Source organism: Lactuca serriola, chromosome 3 (assembly GCF_051521515.1).
Source record: "Lactuca serriola cultivar US96UC23 chromosome 3, Lser_US96UC23_V15, whole genome shotgun sequence".
Taxonomy (NCBI): Eukaryota; Viridiplantae; Streptophyta; class Magnoliopsida; order Asterales; family Asteraceae; genus Lactuca; species Lactuca serriola.
Window position 1 is genome coordinate 105,843,096 of NC_136410.1, and position 18,019 is coordinate 105,861,114.

The following is an 18,019-nucleotide window of genomic DNA, read 5'->3' on the forward strand; positions in this document are numbered from 1 at the left end:
ATTATGTATAGAACATGTATATTTTTATCTACTAATATGTTGGGTAGAACATGGGTAGACAGTTGGTGTGCAATGGAATAAATTGATGAGAGGCCTCGTTGTTGGTGTTATTCTAGTCATTCAGCAGAGTATGGATGACGACCACGAACTCTTCTAGGCAGTCCTATGGAACACTAGCAGGCTCACAACCTGTAGGTGTTGTGAACGATGTGTTCACCAGTGTACTCTCTCCCCCTCATGGTTGCCTTTAGGATATTTATTGTTGAGGAAGCCCCTTTGCAGTAATGTCCGTCCCGATGAAAATCCTAGATTAGGTCCCTTGTAATAGATGTTGTTTTAGGGACATAAAGTGAGGATAAAGGGAATGAGTAATCGGGTTATTGTTGATTGTTGAATTAAATATAATTATTTATTGTGGGTTGAAAACCCTATATGCTCACCAGGCTCCCAAGCCTGACCAACTCAATTTATTTGTATTACAGGAAGTGGCGCAAGGGCATAAGATGGATGAATCATCAAGTTGTTTTTTTTACAAGTCTGTATATGTATATATTTGTTGAATGACTTGTAATGTTATCGTTTATGCTTTATGGTCTGTATCGGAACATGACATCTCTATTTTTTATTATGAAATGAAATTATATTTCTTTATGAAATGTTTTGATAAAAGATCTATTTTATCATGTTTTGTTTTTGGGAACAAATTCCGCATCTCTTTTAAAATCAAAAGGATTTACTCTGAAAATATTTAAAAAGCATAAATGAAACCGGTCTTTTCTGGCCGAGATTTAGGGGATGTCACATAGTATGTCACCGAGTGATGATGAGATGGCGTCTTCTTATTATATCTCATGTCAAGAGTATGTATATGGTGAACGAAATTCAGTTACATCCCCTATACGGGACCATTTTAGGAAATAAGACGAATCTCCATCTAGTATGTCTTCTAGTGGTCGCTCTCAGGGTAGAGGTGGACCTAGTGGGAAACCAAGCTTAGAGGATATGTTGAAACGACTACATGCACTCGAGCAACATGTGTTTATGAACCGAGAACCTACTGAGGTGTTTGTAGAAGAAGTGGATAATGAAAACATATGGAACAACATTAGCTTTGACGAACCTACAGAATTCCAAACAAATTTTGGTGAAGCGGTTAGTGGCACCCTGCATTTTTGATATAATTTGTTAACATATTTGTAAATTTTTGTTAATATTTTATAGTTGAAAATGGAGGTTGTAGATGATGAGGCGACGAATAAAAATAAAGCCAATGAAAATGTTTTTGGTGATATTGAAGACGACAAGATTATTATATATATATATATATATATATATATATATATATATATATATATATATATATATATATATATATATTACAATTACGATTTAAATCGTTAAATGCTATGTGCCTTTCGTCAATAATTATAATGTTTTAATTTTAATGTAGGAGTTGGACGAGAGGATAGAAAAAGCGGGGCGTAGTACGAATAAATTCGATGATGATGTGTTCGCTTTTGATGATAATGAAGTTGAACAGGTTGCTATACTTACATTTATTTTGTTGTTTGTTAGTAGATTCATCCATTTTTAATTAATGATTATATCTTATTAATTTAGGTGTTAGAGGAAGATGTACTAATTAGAGGGAATGTAAATCATTTTGATGATCATGTTTTTGATGGCAACGAAGTTACACCCAATAGACCTAGGTCTTGAAATCCATCAAAGTATAGGTGTACTCCTTACACTGAGGCATTCGTTGAATTAAAAGCTTATATCCTAATTATACATTTTTATGTTAATTATTCGAAACATAATGATTTAAAATTTTCAATATTGTTTTAGTTGCACACGATACCAAAGCAAAAGAGAAGACTAAAGAAGAAGGTTGATGCTAAATCACCAACCCCCATTCCTAATCCATCATTCGATGTTGTTCATGACTTCTCGATGTTGCGATTGCAACCTTATGTAGCAGGTGGTGAGGTTGTGATACAAAATTATTTTTTTCCATGCATATAACGTAGAGCACCGTTTGTACAATTTGGTATTAGATAGAGATTTTTCGAGTTCGTGGTTTGGGCATACACATAATGGATGGTTGGATGCATCGATAAAATATCTTTTATTTTATTATTGTAATTATTTTTTATTTATTAATTAATAACAAAAGTATCATAACTTTTGCAGCATTTGATGATCTGGTTTAGACTGTTGATGGAGAGACGATTTGATAGTGATCGGTATACAATAATGCCTCCAAATTTTTTTGCTTGCCATGTTCTCGAGGATGGTTATGTTTGGAGGATATTTTTGTCTGGTATTGCTACATACGCAACTTCATGATTGCTTGGTGGATTTTGGGTACAGTGAACTGCTATTTATTTTTTGAAATTAATTTTATTATTGTCGTTTTGTTTTTGTATCATGTTATGTAAACATAATTTTTTTTTAAACTTTGTACAGGTCCTAATGCCGATTCATTCATTTGCTAACCACTGGTTATTTGGTAACTACAATTGGAGTCAATGGAAGTCCATCTTTATAACAGTCTCGGTAGGAGTACTTACGAAAAATTGAAGTCTGATGGAACCTTTAGCAAGTTTGAGGCTCGGGTGACAAATCATTTAGACAAGATAAACTACTAGGCACGGAGGAACATCCCAAGGATTCCATTGCATATGAAATTCATTTTGGAAACAAATGTTCCCCAACAAAGTAGTGAGTTGGTAGATTGCGGTGTTTTCATTTGTATGTTTATGGAACAATTAGTTTCGGGCCAACCAATATGTGAACTTATTGACCCAAAAAATGCAGCTTTAGAGTTTTGCCAAAGGATGACAAAAATTTATTGGAGGTCGTGTGTTGGTCCTATGTAGTTGGATTATATATATATATATATATATATATATGTGTGTGTGTGTGTGTATGTGTGTGTAATTGAATGTTGGATTTGATTATTAAGTGTTAAATAATAATTACTTCATACGTAATGTAGTAATAACTTCAATAGTTACAACATAACAACGACTCGATCATTAGTTTTAACGTTACAACTATAAAACTTTAAACATAACAACAAATACACCATGTTACTAACGTTATAAATTCAAAGCTAAAAGTTTACAAATTGTAAACAATAATTTCCAAAAACAACACCCAACTACAAACCAAGGCTATCTTCAACTTTTTATTTTCTGATTGAAAGTGTTTATTAGACCTAGCTACCTTAGCTATTACCATAGAAGATTGGTCCTTCTCTTCATCAACCCAACTAATAAACTCGCATTTTGGTCCCTGTAAATTTAAAGATTGACAAGAAGAGTAGTTGTCATATAAATATATGGGCGCAAATATCAAGGAACTTAAGATCATGATAACATATATGGGTAAGCGTAAAATAATCTTCCTATATTTTTAGCTGTACCCGATATCCTAATGATATGTTCACCTCCGCAATTGTAGTATGCCATTCCCTTGATTTATTTGATCAAATATGACTTACTTCACAAATAAATTTCATGGAGTGATTATTACCCATTTATACAAGAAATTTGATTACAGACAAGTACACTGCATTGTCTTGTCAATCATTAAAAATTGACTATAAAATAAACTGGTTTGACTATGAATTCAAAAAGTTGAACTATGAATTGCAGACAAGTACAATGTCTTGTCTTGTCGATTAGTGAAGTTTGACTATGAAATCATATGGTTTGACTATGAATTCAAAAAGTTGAACTATGAACTGCAGACAAGTACAATGTTTTGTCTTGTCGATATGTGATGTTTGACTATGGAATCATATGGGTTGACTATGAATCCTTCAAGTTGAACTATGTTGCAGACAAGCAAAACTTGTGTATAATTATAATTGGATTCGTGTGATGATTGTAAAACACTTTCATTACTTGTGAAAATGAGTACTTACACCGAAAGAAGCTTTTGTCACCTACCAATATTCTTGCATAATCTTCAAAGAACAAATCATAATACCTTCATAGCCATCAAGAAAACAGATACCAATCGCTTTCAATTATGTTCCATGGCTTTAGGTTACGTGGTATAACATCTTTATTTTATTGAGTTAACTAATAGTTCTAGGTAATGTACCTTGTTTAAATTTTGCTTGTCACTAATATAAGTATGTTTTTTATGTAGATCCGTACCTTCCTTAGGTGCATGATACCGTTAATATATGTGGGTTATTTACACTTACTTGGCAATTATCTGACAACAATGTACTTTGCAGTGGCTTTAGACGGAAACCATGAACCCCTACTCTTAGCAGTTGGTTTAGGAACCTTAGAGTGTGAAGAATCTTGGGAATGGTTCATGATGAAGTTAAAAGAATTTTTAGGTGAGGATACAAAGGTTGGTTTTATAAGCAACCTATGTGATAAAATAGACTTTGCTGTTGAGAGAGTCTACCCAGATTCGTATCATGGGTATTGTCCTAAAGATATAGCTCGAAAAATATGAGATTCTATCGGACATAATGATACGGAAGTCGAAACATTGTTTTGGAAGTCATGCAATGCATATAGTGTTCATGATTTTTACTTGTGTTTGGAAAGTTTGAAAAGTGTATCTAGGAAACCACCTTTCTGCACCTTGCTTAGGAGTCTAATTTTCTGGCTTGACAATATAGCAATTTCAAAATGGGCACGAGAATTTTTCCCGAAACTACGTTAAAATGTTAAATCGATTGATATTCCTGAAATGGTGAAAAATATATCCACGTCCACACATGAGTTACCTATAAAAACGATAAGTGAGTTAATCAATAAGTTGACACAATCAACGTATGATGAACAAGATGAAGTTGCAAGTAACTTTATACTTATAGTTTGCTTTTTCTTGTGTTATTATTTATAAATTAACAAATATTACAGGGAGGATGTATGTTGGAGTGACCCCTTATGTTGAGAATAAGATTCAAAAGCGTGTGAACAAGTCTTATAATTGGGTGGCAAGACGTATGTATGGGGATACATTTGAAGTCGATGACAATTTTGACACCAAGAAAGTACAACTTGAACGTAGGGTATGTAGTTGTGGGAAATGGCAAAAAAGCGGTATTCCATGTGGGCACACTATAGCATCGCTAAGAACCCGTACGTCTGAAGCCATTCATGAAATGGTTGGCTATAAGTTGACTGTTGTCGTGTATCGAGTTGCATGCAGATCTGAGACGGTGAATCCAATACCATCACTTGTGCACTAGGAAATACCAAATGAAAGGGTGGTCTTGTTACCTCCCAAATAGAAGTAGTTATTCAAGTACCCCGTTTGCATTTTATTTCCTATTATGTAGTAGTTATTCATGTACGCGGTTGCATTTTATGTCATATTATGTACTAGTTATGGGTTAATGTTTTAATGAAATGACCATGTATGTGTTTTCTTAATTCATTTTTAATCGTCATTAAGGAAACAACATATATTAAAAGTGAGGGACATTCATTAAGGAGTCACAAAACACACGTACAAAAACAAACAACGTAACTAACGAAAACAAACAATGTAACTAACATGCATATTAAAAGCGAGGGACATTCTTTAAAAGATTCCATGCACCCCCATGCGTAAACTCCCTAGCATTAGATTCAAAACAGTATAGTTCCATAGCCACCTGTATGAGAATGTCTTCATCCATATCTGCATGTTCATTATCTAGCTCGTTGTAAATACATTGAAAATGCTTCACTCTTTTTTTTTCAAATCCAGAAACTTCGCTTTGACATCTCTTCTTCTTTGATATTGAGTACGGGTCATTTGATGGTGCAACAAATGACAGACATGAGACCAAAATGATCCAGCGCGAACTTCTGGCAGACCAGGTGGAAAATCCTCCTCTACGATTATGATCCAAGCTTGAACCAAAGTGACCTATTCTTCGTTGGTCCATCTAAGTGGTACATGTGAGTCCATAGTTGCAAGGTAAAATTGTAATGTGATACAATTAAAATGGATATGAACAACTATTTATAGCGGCCCCTTATTGTAACTGAAACTATGTTGTCAATTCAAACAGTTTTCTTTTCCCAGTGCAATGGCTTGTCAACTCAAACATGCATCTCTTCTATTGTCAACTCAAACAACAGTGCATTGTGGTGTCATTCGATGCAATGGCTTGTCAACTCGAACAATCATCTCTTGTGTTCTCAGTTAGTACAGTGCGTTCTTCAGTTAAGTTGGACTATGAATTGCAGACAAATTAAAAAATTTGACTGCGATTTTGTGTATAAACTACTATAAATTTCCTTTTAGTTAATAAAAATTTTACTAAACGATATTTTAGTTATTCATATATTATTTTTGAAAATTTACTCTCTTTGTTTCACTGAAAATGACTTCAATACCATGGAGCAATAAGGAGTACTTGGTTCTTACTCATGCATATATTCATGTGTACGAGACCAGCAAGTTGAACGATACGATGTTTTGGACTCGTTTAACCAATATCTTCAACGCTGAAAATCAAATGTCTACAACAAACCATCATGAAGAACTAGGTATCTTAGCGAAATGGTATGAAATCAAAACTGAAGTTCATTCAACGATCTTTATACCAAAATTGACGACGCTCGTTTAAATGCTACTGAGAAGGTCATCTTGGAAGCTGCTAAGGAGGAATACAAATCATTAAGTGACGGCTTGGAATTCTAGTTTGAAGCCTCTTGGAATATTTTTAAATATGCCCCGTTTATTTAATATCTATTTCTATGTTGTGCTAGGCTATTTTCATGTATTACGTCTGTATTAGATGCGCCTCCTCTGTTTGATGTTAATTATAAATACTCGTTGCATTATTTTTAACGATACATTACAATACATTACTAACAACAATTTCATGAACCATTAAAATTAAAACAATACAAATATTCGAAGTCTCTGCCTTAAACTTAAAACATTACTAACAACAACGCATTAAACTTAAAGCATTAAACTAACAACAATTCCATGAAACATTAAACTTAAAACATTACTACCAAAAAAGAATTAAACTTAAAACAATTCCATGGGTTTTTTTAACGGAAATAGAGCCGTCTACATGAAATACTAATTATTTTTAACAACCTTCCAAACTTCCTCATATTCGAAGTCTCTGCCTTCACGCTCCAAGATGTAAAAATCTTTAACAACTTCCAAGAATTCTTCGTCGTCTACATAACGAAATTTAGAATTTTTCGCATAATTACACGCTCGATTGAACCATGTGCCTTCTTCCTTTACATCCATCCATTTACTGAAAATATATGATTGTTGTCGGTGTTGTCCTTCTCCCATCTCATTGTTGAACAAAGCTGTTATGCGGGTCCATTCATCACCTACTAGGCAATGCGGGGGAGCGAGTAACGTTACACCCTCCTTAACACTAAGCCAACATCTTGTTAGAACCAAAACCTTGTTTTTCATCCACGGTCGTTCAGAATTGGAACCAGATACTTCATTCGAAGAAGATGCTGCATTCGACGGCATTTCTGAATATGAGAGTTGGTTTCGTTTAGATGATATGGGTGTTCGTTTTGTAGAGCTTAAACAACTATTTATAATAATAAAAAGAGGAGTTTTGAAATCTGACTACGAAATGGTTACATTTGAACTATGATTTGCAGGTTATTGTAGTGACTTATCATGTCAAACAGTCATTTATGTGTTGTCATTTCGAAGTTTGACTACGATTTGCAGGTTACTATAGTGACTTGTCATTAATGTGTAGTCATTTCAAAGTTTGACTATGAACTACAACTCTGACTACGAAATGGTTGCATTTGGACTATGATTTGGATATTACTAGTATGTATAAACACGACTTATAGCACCATTTTATTATTACAAATACCAAATAAAATCTCAACTTTATTATGAGTTCCTCCGAAAAATTCAAATTTTGCTCATGCAACGAAGTAGATTGTTACTACCGTGATCCAGTCGACCCTTTTTTACACCCTCTAGCAGGCCCATATATGTCGGATGAAAATTTTGAAGAATTAAAAAAGTCTGAAGAAGAACAAAAACAAGATAAAGAGTCATCCTAACTTCTCAGTCAATGTAATAATCTTATTGCATCGGAATGAAAACAAGCTCAAGAATGGATAGACCTCAATAAAAGGAAAATCAAAGAGCATGAAGAATGAATAAAAAAGACTAAGAAGACAATCAAAATCATTAAAAAATGGTTTGCTGACAAGGACACGGAGATGATACAGCTTAGGGTGCAAAAGGGTCGTTTGGAAGATAAAATGAGAATTATGGATGACTATATAACAATTGAGAAAGAGTAGTACCCATTATAGTTCCTTGAGTTTAATAATTAGTTAAAAAATTGTTGTTATAATAGAATATAAAAGCTTCATTTGTTGTTATAATCTACAAACTAAATTAAAATATGAAAGCATAACAACATCTTATAAGATTTAATAAAAACATTACAATACATAATAAGTTAACAACTCTTCAATTTAAGGTTGTTTTATATCAAAATCGGCGTCATAGGTTTGTGAGCAACTCACAGAAGCAACAATATTAAATGTTGTTTTTTAGTAGAAATTCTCGTGCAACGTGCTACACTACTGGACGCCCTTCCAGAAAAATCGTTTCTCATGTGTCCTGCTTGACCACATGTAGAACACTCTTTTCTAATTGAACCCTTGCCTTGGGATGGAATGCGGTTTGTGTTTATTGGCTTGCCTGGCTGACGTTTATCCATTATAGGTGGCTTAACAATCATCAAATCATCGGGGATCTCCCATTCGGATGGCTTTGGCAATGGGTTTACTGATTCCTTATATGTTTTCCTCAGTGTTTCAGTATAGTAAGCATTTAATGCAAACTTTGAGCAGTCTTGGTAATTGTTGACTGTTAACACTCTTATGACATGACCACATGGTATGCCGACAAGTTACCAATGTTTACATGTACATGTCATTTGTTGGAAATCAACAATCACGTTTTGTTCCCCTTTTTGACCTCGCATTTCTTACTTGAGATCATGCGAACATCCCAATTACTAAAAGATTTTTTGTTTTCTTTTATAATATCATTGGCCTAAGGGGTGAGTGTTGTTGTTGCTTCCGCTTAAAAAATAGAAAAAATTACACAGTTAAGATCAATTACATTTAACAAAAACATTAATATTAAAACTTAATACCTGCAAAGTTACGTCTTTGAAACCACCACTATTGCATTGTTGCACGAAAAGAAATCGATCAACATAAGTATTGGCACCTTACGTGCGTGTCTAGATAATGCATTTATAGACTCCGCACTGTTGGACGACATAAGATTGTATCGGTTCCCTCTAAAATGTGCCCTAGACCAAGTTTCAGGATTTATACTTTTTAAGTATTCCCATACCGTTTCTTTTGTCTTTTTCATAAGTTCCATGACAACATCAAAACCATCAACTATATACGCCGTACAAGCCTCCCAAAAAATTCATTTAACTGTCTTACTCTTCCCGTATCTAGCTACTACGTTGAAATAAAAATGGACACTACATATTCCGTGATGAGCGTGAGGAAAAATGTTGGCAATGGATGTCACTATAGATGGAGACCTATCATATATAATTGTAAGCTCCTCTATATTTCCTATACAATCATGTAGTTTGTGAAAAAACCTTGTCCAAGAATCTGTACACTCATTTTTGCATATACCATATGCAACCGGTAATATTTGGTTTTGTCCGTCCTTAGTAACTGCAAGTAACATGGTCGTTGAACTCGCCCTTTAGGTGTGCTCCATCTACTACAAGGGTCGGTTTACAAAAAATTGACAAAAACGCGTACCTATAATACATTGTATATCTATTCAAATACACCAAAATAAAAATAATAATAATAAAATATAATAATACTAACCGAGTAACCAAGTGCGACGTACAAGAACTCAAACTGATCATCACCATATGTTTGAATATGTGTCACGGTACCCGGATTATGTTCGACCAAATTGTGGAAATAAGCCGGAAGTTTGGTAAAAGAATCATCTTTCATACCCCTTAGCAACAATACTGCATATTGCTTCGCTCTACAAGCCTGATGGTATTAAATATTGATTTTCAATTGAGAATGCATATCATTAATAATATCTTGTCCCTGATTTACTCTACTATAATCTTCAGCCAAAACATCAACAAGATATCCACCCAAAACATATTTGTTTGCTTGTCGATGATTACGTTGCAAAATTGTTGAAGAACGTATGTGTACATCAATAAATTTATTCACTTGGAAAAGTCCGCCAGAATTTTTAATTCCTTTTGCTCTTAGTAACCAAGAACAATTTTTTCGCAACACACACAACCTCATACATTGATTTGGTGGATCTACTTGTCCTCGTCTAAAAACCTTCTCGAAGACATTTTTTCCCAATAGCCCGTTTTAGAAGGTCTTTGTTCTTAAATATACTGAGACATTCAATCTTTTGAAGATTTATGTCTACCATCTGTGCTGAGATATCTTCATTAATATCAATTGGACATGCTGGTACAGGGGGCATACTGTAAAAAAGGTTATCGGGAAACTTAGCTTTAACTTCATCACCCAAGTCATCTCTATCAGAATTGCTTTCTAAGTCAGTTATATCTAAAGCTACATTAGCAACATCAACATAATCCCCATAAACATGCACATTTTCATCTTTTTGAATCATAACTTTTTTCTTTTTTACTTTTATCTACTATACACCTATTCATAACTTTAACTTCTTGTTTGGATTGTTGCTCCCTTTATCACTGCATAAATTAGCAACCTACTCATTTCCACTCAGGCCACCCTCTCTAACCGCATCACCTTCATCAACCACCACCAACACTTTCACAACTCTTCCTCCACTACATTTGATTACATTGATCAAAATTCTAATATCCATATCTTCAACCATGGCTATATAATGATTCAATTTAGGATTATGAAAATGAAGACTAATTTTATATTTGTCTAACAAACTAGTTTTGCTTCGCACCAAAGATACAAATTCACTATAACTAATATACTAAAAAATATCAAAGCGAATTCAAAAATACCTCCCTGTGGACATACGTATTTGAGATTTGTTTTAATAACTTGCTATCTCCCACCGGTTACAAGAAAAACCAAATATTCAATCATTTTTTATTGAGGTTTTAAACAAATTTTCCAAAGAAATAACAACTAAACTGATAATTTTTTGCAAAAGTTTATATATAATAAAGTCCATAGTCAAACCCATCAGTTTCATAGTAAAAAAATGAAAAAAACCTCAAAATCGCAGATGAAAACGAGAAGAAATCGCAGATAGACATAGTCCATCTGTGATTTTAGACTGAAAAACAAGGTATATATACAGAAAAAAAATCACCTGCGAATATACATTCGCATGTGGCTTGTTGAAATTGCAGATGACTTTATTCCATCGGTACAATTTTGTTTTTTTGTTTTTTTTTAGCTAATTTCCACAAAATAATTAAGAATTTTAGCTAAATTTACAATTTTATGCGGTTATCAGTTAAAATAATGGGCTAAAGTGCTAAACCCATATCATTGAAATTATTAATAGGCTTAAAACTTAATCAGCCCATAGCAAATTAAGCAATCCCATCCATTACTAACGGTAACGGCTAGTTTCATAATGTCCCGCCGGCTAACCACGCTGACAACCCTCTCTCCAACGGTCACATTTTGTAATGAACCGTTATTAGAGCCCTAAATTCTGAATTTCCATAATTATGTGCTTAAATTCTCTCATCCTCTCCTCTTCCCAACCCAAATCTATCACCATTTTCACTGTAAATCATTTTCCGGCAGCTCTAACACTTTTCCGGTGATCATCGAAAGAACTATCAAAAGTGCAATGGAGACTCCATCTTCATCATCAAGAACAATGACAAGATCACAAGCGCTGGGTATGGCTCCAAACAACAGTAGTTTAAAAGAAAATTTCTTGGTTTTCAGCACATGATCTTAATGGTTAGCTTTTTATGTTTTTTCAGGGAAAAGTGAAGAATCTGAGAAGGGTGTTTTGAAATCAAGAACAGCTATGATTGATATAACAAATGATTCACCAATTGTCGGGCTTGCGATTGGTAGTTTGAAAACACCATCATCGACCTTTTCTAAAAAAAGAACGTTTATTCAAAATAGCGAATTGATCAAACAACCCGATACTCCTGGGTCTGGTGAGGCTTTGTTGAGAGGTCAAGTGAAGACCCTTTTACAAAAAGTCGAAGAAGAAGCTGTGTTTTCAAAGATTTCATTCGAACCCAGAAATTTGATTCGTGAAGAAGAAGAAGGTTTTGTGCATTCCCCAATCTATCTTATTGCTCCCACACCTGCAAATACACCTCAAGTTTCTGAATTCTGTGAGAATAACAACGGCCTTGTATCTCCCATTGTTGCAGAAAGCAATAGTTTTTCACAGGTTTTGATCCGATTCATAAATGGAGTTTCTTAGATTTCTTTATGTTGAAATGGGGTTTTGTTAATTTGTTGATCTCATTCGTGTAGATTCTTGGTCAACAAGAAGAAAATGATGAAACTTCGGAAACGAATTTGATATCAAAGTTGTTTATGGATTTCCCAGAAAATTTAGAGGATTATGATTCATCTGTGGACAATGAAGATGATGCATCGGTTTGGTCAGTTCAAGTGAATGTGAGCACAAGTGATGAAGAATTGGAAGAAATTCATGAGGACGAGCTTTGTGAGGTGCTGAGCAAGATTTGTGTGAATGATGGTGGTGTTAAGTTTAATGGAAAACACCAAATATTTGTTTATGATAGTGATAGTGAGCTCGGAGGGGAAGAAGTTGTTTGAATCTGTGTTATGTTGAAAGCGGAAATATTGGGTTTCCCAAGTGATGGATATTATGTTGATTATAATTTGATGTTGTTTGTAATCAATGTAAGTGAGCCAAGCTACTGGTCGGATCGACTCGTTAAAAGCTCGACTCGAGATCGAATTAAACAAATCTGAGCCAAGCTCGAGCCTAAATATGAGGCTCGTTTATTAAACGAGCTCGAGCCAAGCTTCGCGAGCCTATATATATATATATATATATATATATATATATATATATATATATATATATATATATATATATATATATATATATATATATATATATATATATATATATATAGGGTTAGGTTCATTTGAGACCACCTATATTTTGTGAGACCGTGAGACGTATTTTTTTATTTTTTTTAATTAATTCATGTTCCGAAAATAATATTTAAATTTTTTTTTATTTTTCCATTTATTTTGCATTTTAAAATTATTTTTAGAATATGTACAGTGTAATATTCTATTTTCAATATTTCACGTATTTTTCAAAAAAAATAGATTTTTTTTTTATTTTTTATAGATTTTTCCATTTATTCTGCATTTTAAAATTATTTTTTAGAATATGTCAGTGTAATATTCTATTTAGAATATTTCACGTATTTTAAAAAAAAACGGATTTTTTTTATTTTATTTTTATTTTATTTATTTTTTTAGTTAATTCAAGTTTCGAAAATAATATTTAAAAAAAGAATTTTTGGATTTTTCTATTTATTTTGCATTTTAAAATTATTTTTAGATTTGGTCTCACGGTCTTACAAAATTAGAATAGTCTCAAATGAACCTGAACACACACACACACACACATATATATATATATATATATATATATATATATATATATATATATATATATATATATATATATATATATATATATATATATATATAAGCTTGGCTGGAGCTCGAGCCTCATTTTAAGAAAATAAATAATACATATTAATTATTAAATTAAAGATAATTAAAAAAATCATATAATTTCATTCTAAGGATATTTTAGTCAACTAACATAAATTTAAAAAGAGAAAATTGCATATTTTAAGAGATAATAGATGCTATTGATTTAAAAAATCTGATTGTAGGGATGATAATTCTCCTAATTCGGAAATTATGTACGAATATATTTTCTGACAAAATACAAATTACAACAGAATACACATTCGTTAATTCTTGGAAATATTGTCACGTTCTATTAGAATACAATGCAAAGTAAGTCATTCTTGATGAATATTCATTCTATAATAATGCAATTGTCATTCTTGACATAATCAAATACTAACAGTAATAGCAACAAATACTAACAAATACTAATATAGAAACAAGTCGCTAATACCCTTTTCTTGTAGTTCTTCAAACTGTAATTGTCTTCTTTTCCACAGTTCCTTCCATCGATCTATCAAAACTCATACCCAAAGGTACTTCTCAACAAATAGCTCATTATGGACCCCACTTCTTTCCTCTGCACCATTGGGGTTGTCATCTTCCTACCACTCTCAAATTTCTTGATTTCTGTTTTCTTTGCCGACTTTTCCTTTACCTCCTTGTTCATCAAGTTTAGTTGAGAAAACCTCAACTGAAGGTGGAGGTTTGCGACAGTCAAAAGGGTAATGAATCTCTCTCATTTTTCTTACTTCTCATTGATTTCCAAGCAAGCTAAACACACTACTTGTTACTGATTTTGTTCACCCCTCTTTCCTGTCAAACAAATAGCTCTAAACACCCCTACAATTGATTCTTCCTTTTTCGTGTGGGGTTGTCGAACGGGTCAGAAAAGAAGAAACAAGGAGGAGTTACTGGAGCAACCCCTCGCCTCCACCGCTATTGACAATAGCCATCACTGATCACCACATCCCTGCTTGGTTCTGTTCGTCTTTCCTTTCTAATCAGATGAAGACGAAGACTAAGGATCGAAGATCCTTTTCCCCCAGTTATATTTGTTTGACAATCAGCCTCTTGTTTTGCTCTTTGTAATTGATTGATAATCAACCCGACCGACAAGCTACATCCTTTAAGCTTCCAAGGTGTCACAGCAACGAGCTCAATTAGATTTTCCGATGCCAATCAAGGTGGCGTGTTGATGTGTGAAGTCTGCGGTATCCTAGGGTTAGGGACGACATTCGAATTTAAAAGGGATTCATCCTAATTTAATGGGTTAATCATTAAATTATTGAATTACCAAAATTATTTAATAGCTAAGATTACTCTTGTACCCTATCTAGGTTTTTGAAATGATTGACCCATATTAATCCCTACATCCACAAAATAATTAGTTAGAATACTTGAACCTAACTGTATATATATATATATATATATATATATATATATATATATATATATATATATATATATATATATATCCATGTTAAATGATGAGATGTCTCATATTTAACGAAGGTAATGATAAGTAGAAAATAAATGTAGGAGAATATTTAATTTCTCATACATCATGGTAACTTTTTTTTAAACGAAAAATGATATAAATAAAAAGGGGACCAAAGCCTAGCTACCAACTAGAAGAGGGAACAAGAGAGAAATAAAGGTTTACAAGCAAAGAAAAGGAGATGACCTATGATTTATCCGGGGAAGTCTGATACTTATTGAATAACTTGTAATTTCTAGTTCCAAAGACTCCAATAAAAAGGACCAAAGCCTAGAAAGAGAGAAATAAAGGTTTACAAGCAAAGAAAATGAGATGACCTATTCTTTATCTGTAAAAACCATTTGACTTGATAATTCACCATTTTAAAGGGAAAGTGTGATACTTATTGAATACCTTGTCATTTCTAGCTTTCTAAAGACTCCAATAAGATAATACCCATTTCTGTAAGTGAGACCCTAGTTGGTAGCAATTTAAAGGAAATTATCGATGTTGACCACCAAGTTTGGAACCACACCACACCGGTTCAACACACTTTCTCTGTTTACACGAGCAAAAGAACAGCCAATCAAGATGTGGTTTGCATATTCCATGTTCCATCTGCATAGACCCCACCGGAACACCCCGATTTGCAAGCACATCAACAGAAGGGATTCTTCCCATTACAGCATGCCATATGAAACATGTGAATTTAATCAAAATTTATTTAAGCCATGCTATTCTAGGACCAATCATATTCATCATCTTGCCATTAATTTTGGATTTCAACACCTCCACCGTGTACCTGCCATCAGAATTTAGATTGCTACTCCAACTATTACTTCCAAAGCAAATGGAATGGTTATGTAGTTCACCAATTAATTGGTCCAAACTATTCAATATAGCAAGAGTTCATGGGTTTTGTTTCTAAGTGATTCCACTTGTGTTGATCCTGTCAGCGACACTACATCTTTTTTCCTACTCAATCGTGTATAGAGACGGGTACGATAGTCTTAATACTTGATTACCCAACCATCTCTCATGCCAAAAAGAAGTTTTGTCCCAAAAATGAGTTGTTAATTTCAAAAAATCTTCAAAATCCAGTCCATCATTTTGTAAGTCATTTTTGATTTTTGCGATATTATTCCAGATTTCGGTCATAGTTTTTTCTGAAAGATGAGTCATTGGTTTCCCAATAAGTTATGTATTCCCGTGACACCATTAAAACTTTGGGTCTTAGCCCACCTTTGCCTTTTTGAGCGATTACCTTATCTCACAAGACCTAATGTATTTTGTTTTTCACATTGGTGCCTCCCCACAAGAATTTTTGATGAATTTTTTCCAAGCTCTCTAGTACACCCAAAGGAGATTTCAAGAGAGATAGATAATAAGTAGGGAGATTTCTAAGGACTGATTAGATAATAGTTAATTTCCCACCAAACGATAGGGTCTTCGATTTCCATAGGGAGAGTTTGGATTGGAACTTATTGATGACGTGTTTCCATTTGTTAATTAGGTTTATGTTGTCCCTGACAGGAACACCAAGGTATACAAAAGGTAGAGAATCTGCTTCACATATGAGTAAATTGTCCCAGTTTGTAGATTTTCCGATGCCAATCAAGGTGGCGTGTTGATGTGTGAAGTCTGCGGTATCCTAGGGTTAGGGACGACATTCGAATTTAAAAGGGATTCATCCTAATTTAATGGGTTAATCATTAAATTATTGAATTACCAAAATTATTTAATAGCTAAGATTACTCTTGTACCCTATCTAGGTTTTTAAAATGATTGACCCATATTAATCCCTACATCCACACAATAATTAGTTAGAATACTAGAACCTAACTGTATATATATATATATATATATATATATATATATATATATATATATATATATATATATATATATCCATGTTAAATGATGATATGTCTCATATTTAACGAAGGTAATGATAAGTAGAAAATAAATGTAGGAGAATATTTAATTTCTCATACATCATGGTAACTTTTTTTTAAACGAAAAATGATATAAATAAAAAGGGGACCAAAGCCTAGCTACCAGCTAGAAGAGGGAACAAGAGAGAAATAAAGGTTTACAAGCAAAGAAAAGGAGATGACCTATGATTTATCCGGGGAAGTCTGATACTTATTGAATAACTTGTAATTTCTAGTTCCAAAGACTCCAATAAAAAGGACCAAAGCCTAGAAAGAGAGAAATAAAGGTTTACAAGCAAAGAAAATGAGATGACCTATTCTTTATCTGTAAAAACCATTTGACTTGATAATTCACCATTTTAAAGGGAAAGTGTGATACTTATTGAATACCTTGTCATTTCTAGCTTTCTAAAGACTCCAATAAGATAATACCCATTTCTGTAAGTGAGACCCTAGTTGGTAGCAATTTAAAGGAAATTATCGATGTTGACCACCAAGTTTGGAACCACACCACACCGGTTCAACACACTTTCTCTGTTTACACGAGCAAAAGAACAGCCAATCAAGATGTGGTTTGCATATTCCATGTTCCATCTGCATAGACCCGACCGGAACACCCCGATTTGCAAGCACATCAACAGAAGGGATTCTTCCCATTACAACATGCCATATGAAACATGTGAATTTAATCAAAATTTATTTAAGCCATGCTATTCTAGGACCAATCATATTCATCATCTTGCCATTAATTTTGGATTTCAACACCTCCACCGTGTACCTGCCATCAGAATTTAGATTGCTACTCCAACTATTACTTCCAAAGCAAATGGAATGGTTATGTAATTCACTAATTAATTGGTCCAAACTATTCAATATAGCAAGAGTTCATGGGT

At 33.3% G+C, this 18,019-nt stretch overlaps 2 protein-coding genes across 2 annotated transcripts; both read left to right on the plus strand.

The window, feature by feature from the left end:
* Positions 1-4,725: 4,725 nt before the first annotated feature.
* LOC145095590 (uncharacterized) lies at positions 4,726-5,230 on the plus strand. The gene is made up of 2 exons (XM_079033442.1): positions 4,726-4,834; positions 4,899-5,230. The coding sequence occupies exons 1-2, from the start codon at positions 4,726-4,728 to the stop codon at positions 5,228-5,230; spliced, it is 441 nt and encodes a 146-aa protein (XP_078889568.1).
* A 6,457-nt stretch (positions 5,231-11,687) lies between these two features.
* On the plus strand, positions 11,688-12,960 carry LOC145094617 (uncharacterized). The gene is made up of 3 exons (XM_079032744.1): positions 11,688-11,896; positions 11,984-12,411; positions 12,498-12,960. Exons 1-3 carry the CDS (start codon positions 11,845-11,847, stop codon positions 12,804-12,806), a joined length of 789 nt encoding a protein of 262 aa, XP_078888870.1. The 5' UTR covers positions 11,688-11,844; the 3' UTR covers positions 12,807-12,960.
* Positions 12,961-18,019: the final 5,059 nt, after the last annotated feature.

Coding starts and splice junctions, on each gene's coding strand:
- LOC145094617 (XM_079032744.1), top strand. CDS start 11,845: ATGGAGACTCCATCTTCATCATCAAGAACAATGACAAGATCACAAGCG. Junction 11,897..11,983: donor GACAAGATCACAAGCGCTGG/GTATGGCTCCAA, acceptor ATGTTTTTTCAG/GGAAAAGTGAAGAATCTGAG. Junction 12,412..12,497: donor AAAGCAATAGTTTTTCACAG/GTTTTGATCCGA, acceptor TCATTCGTGTAG/ATTCTTGGTCAACAAGAAGA.
- LOC145095590 (XM_079033442.1), top strand. CDS start 4,726: ATGGTGAAAAATATATCCACGTCCACACATGAGTTACCTATAAAAACG. Junction 4,835..4,898: donor TGAACAAGATGAAGTTGCAA/GTAACTTTATAC, acceptor CAAATATTACAG/GGAGGATGTATGTTGGAGTG.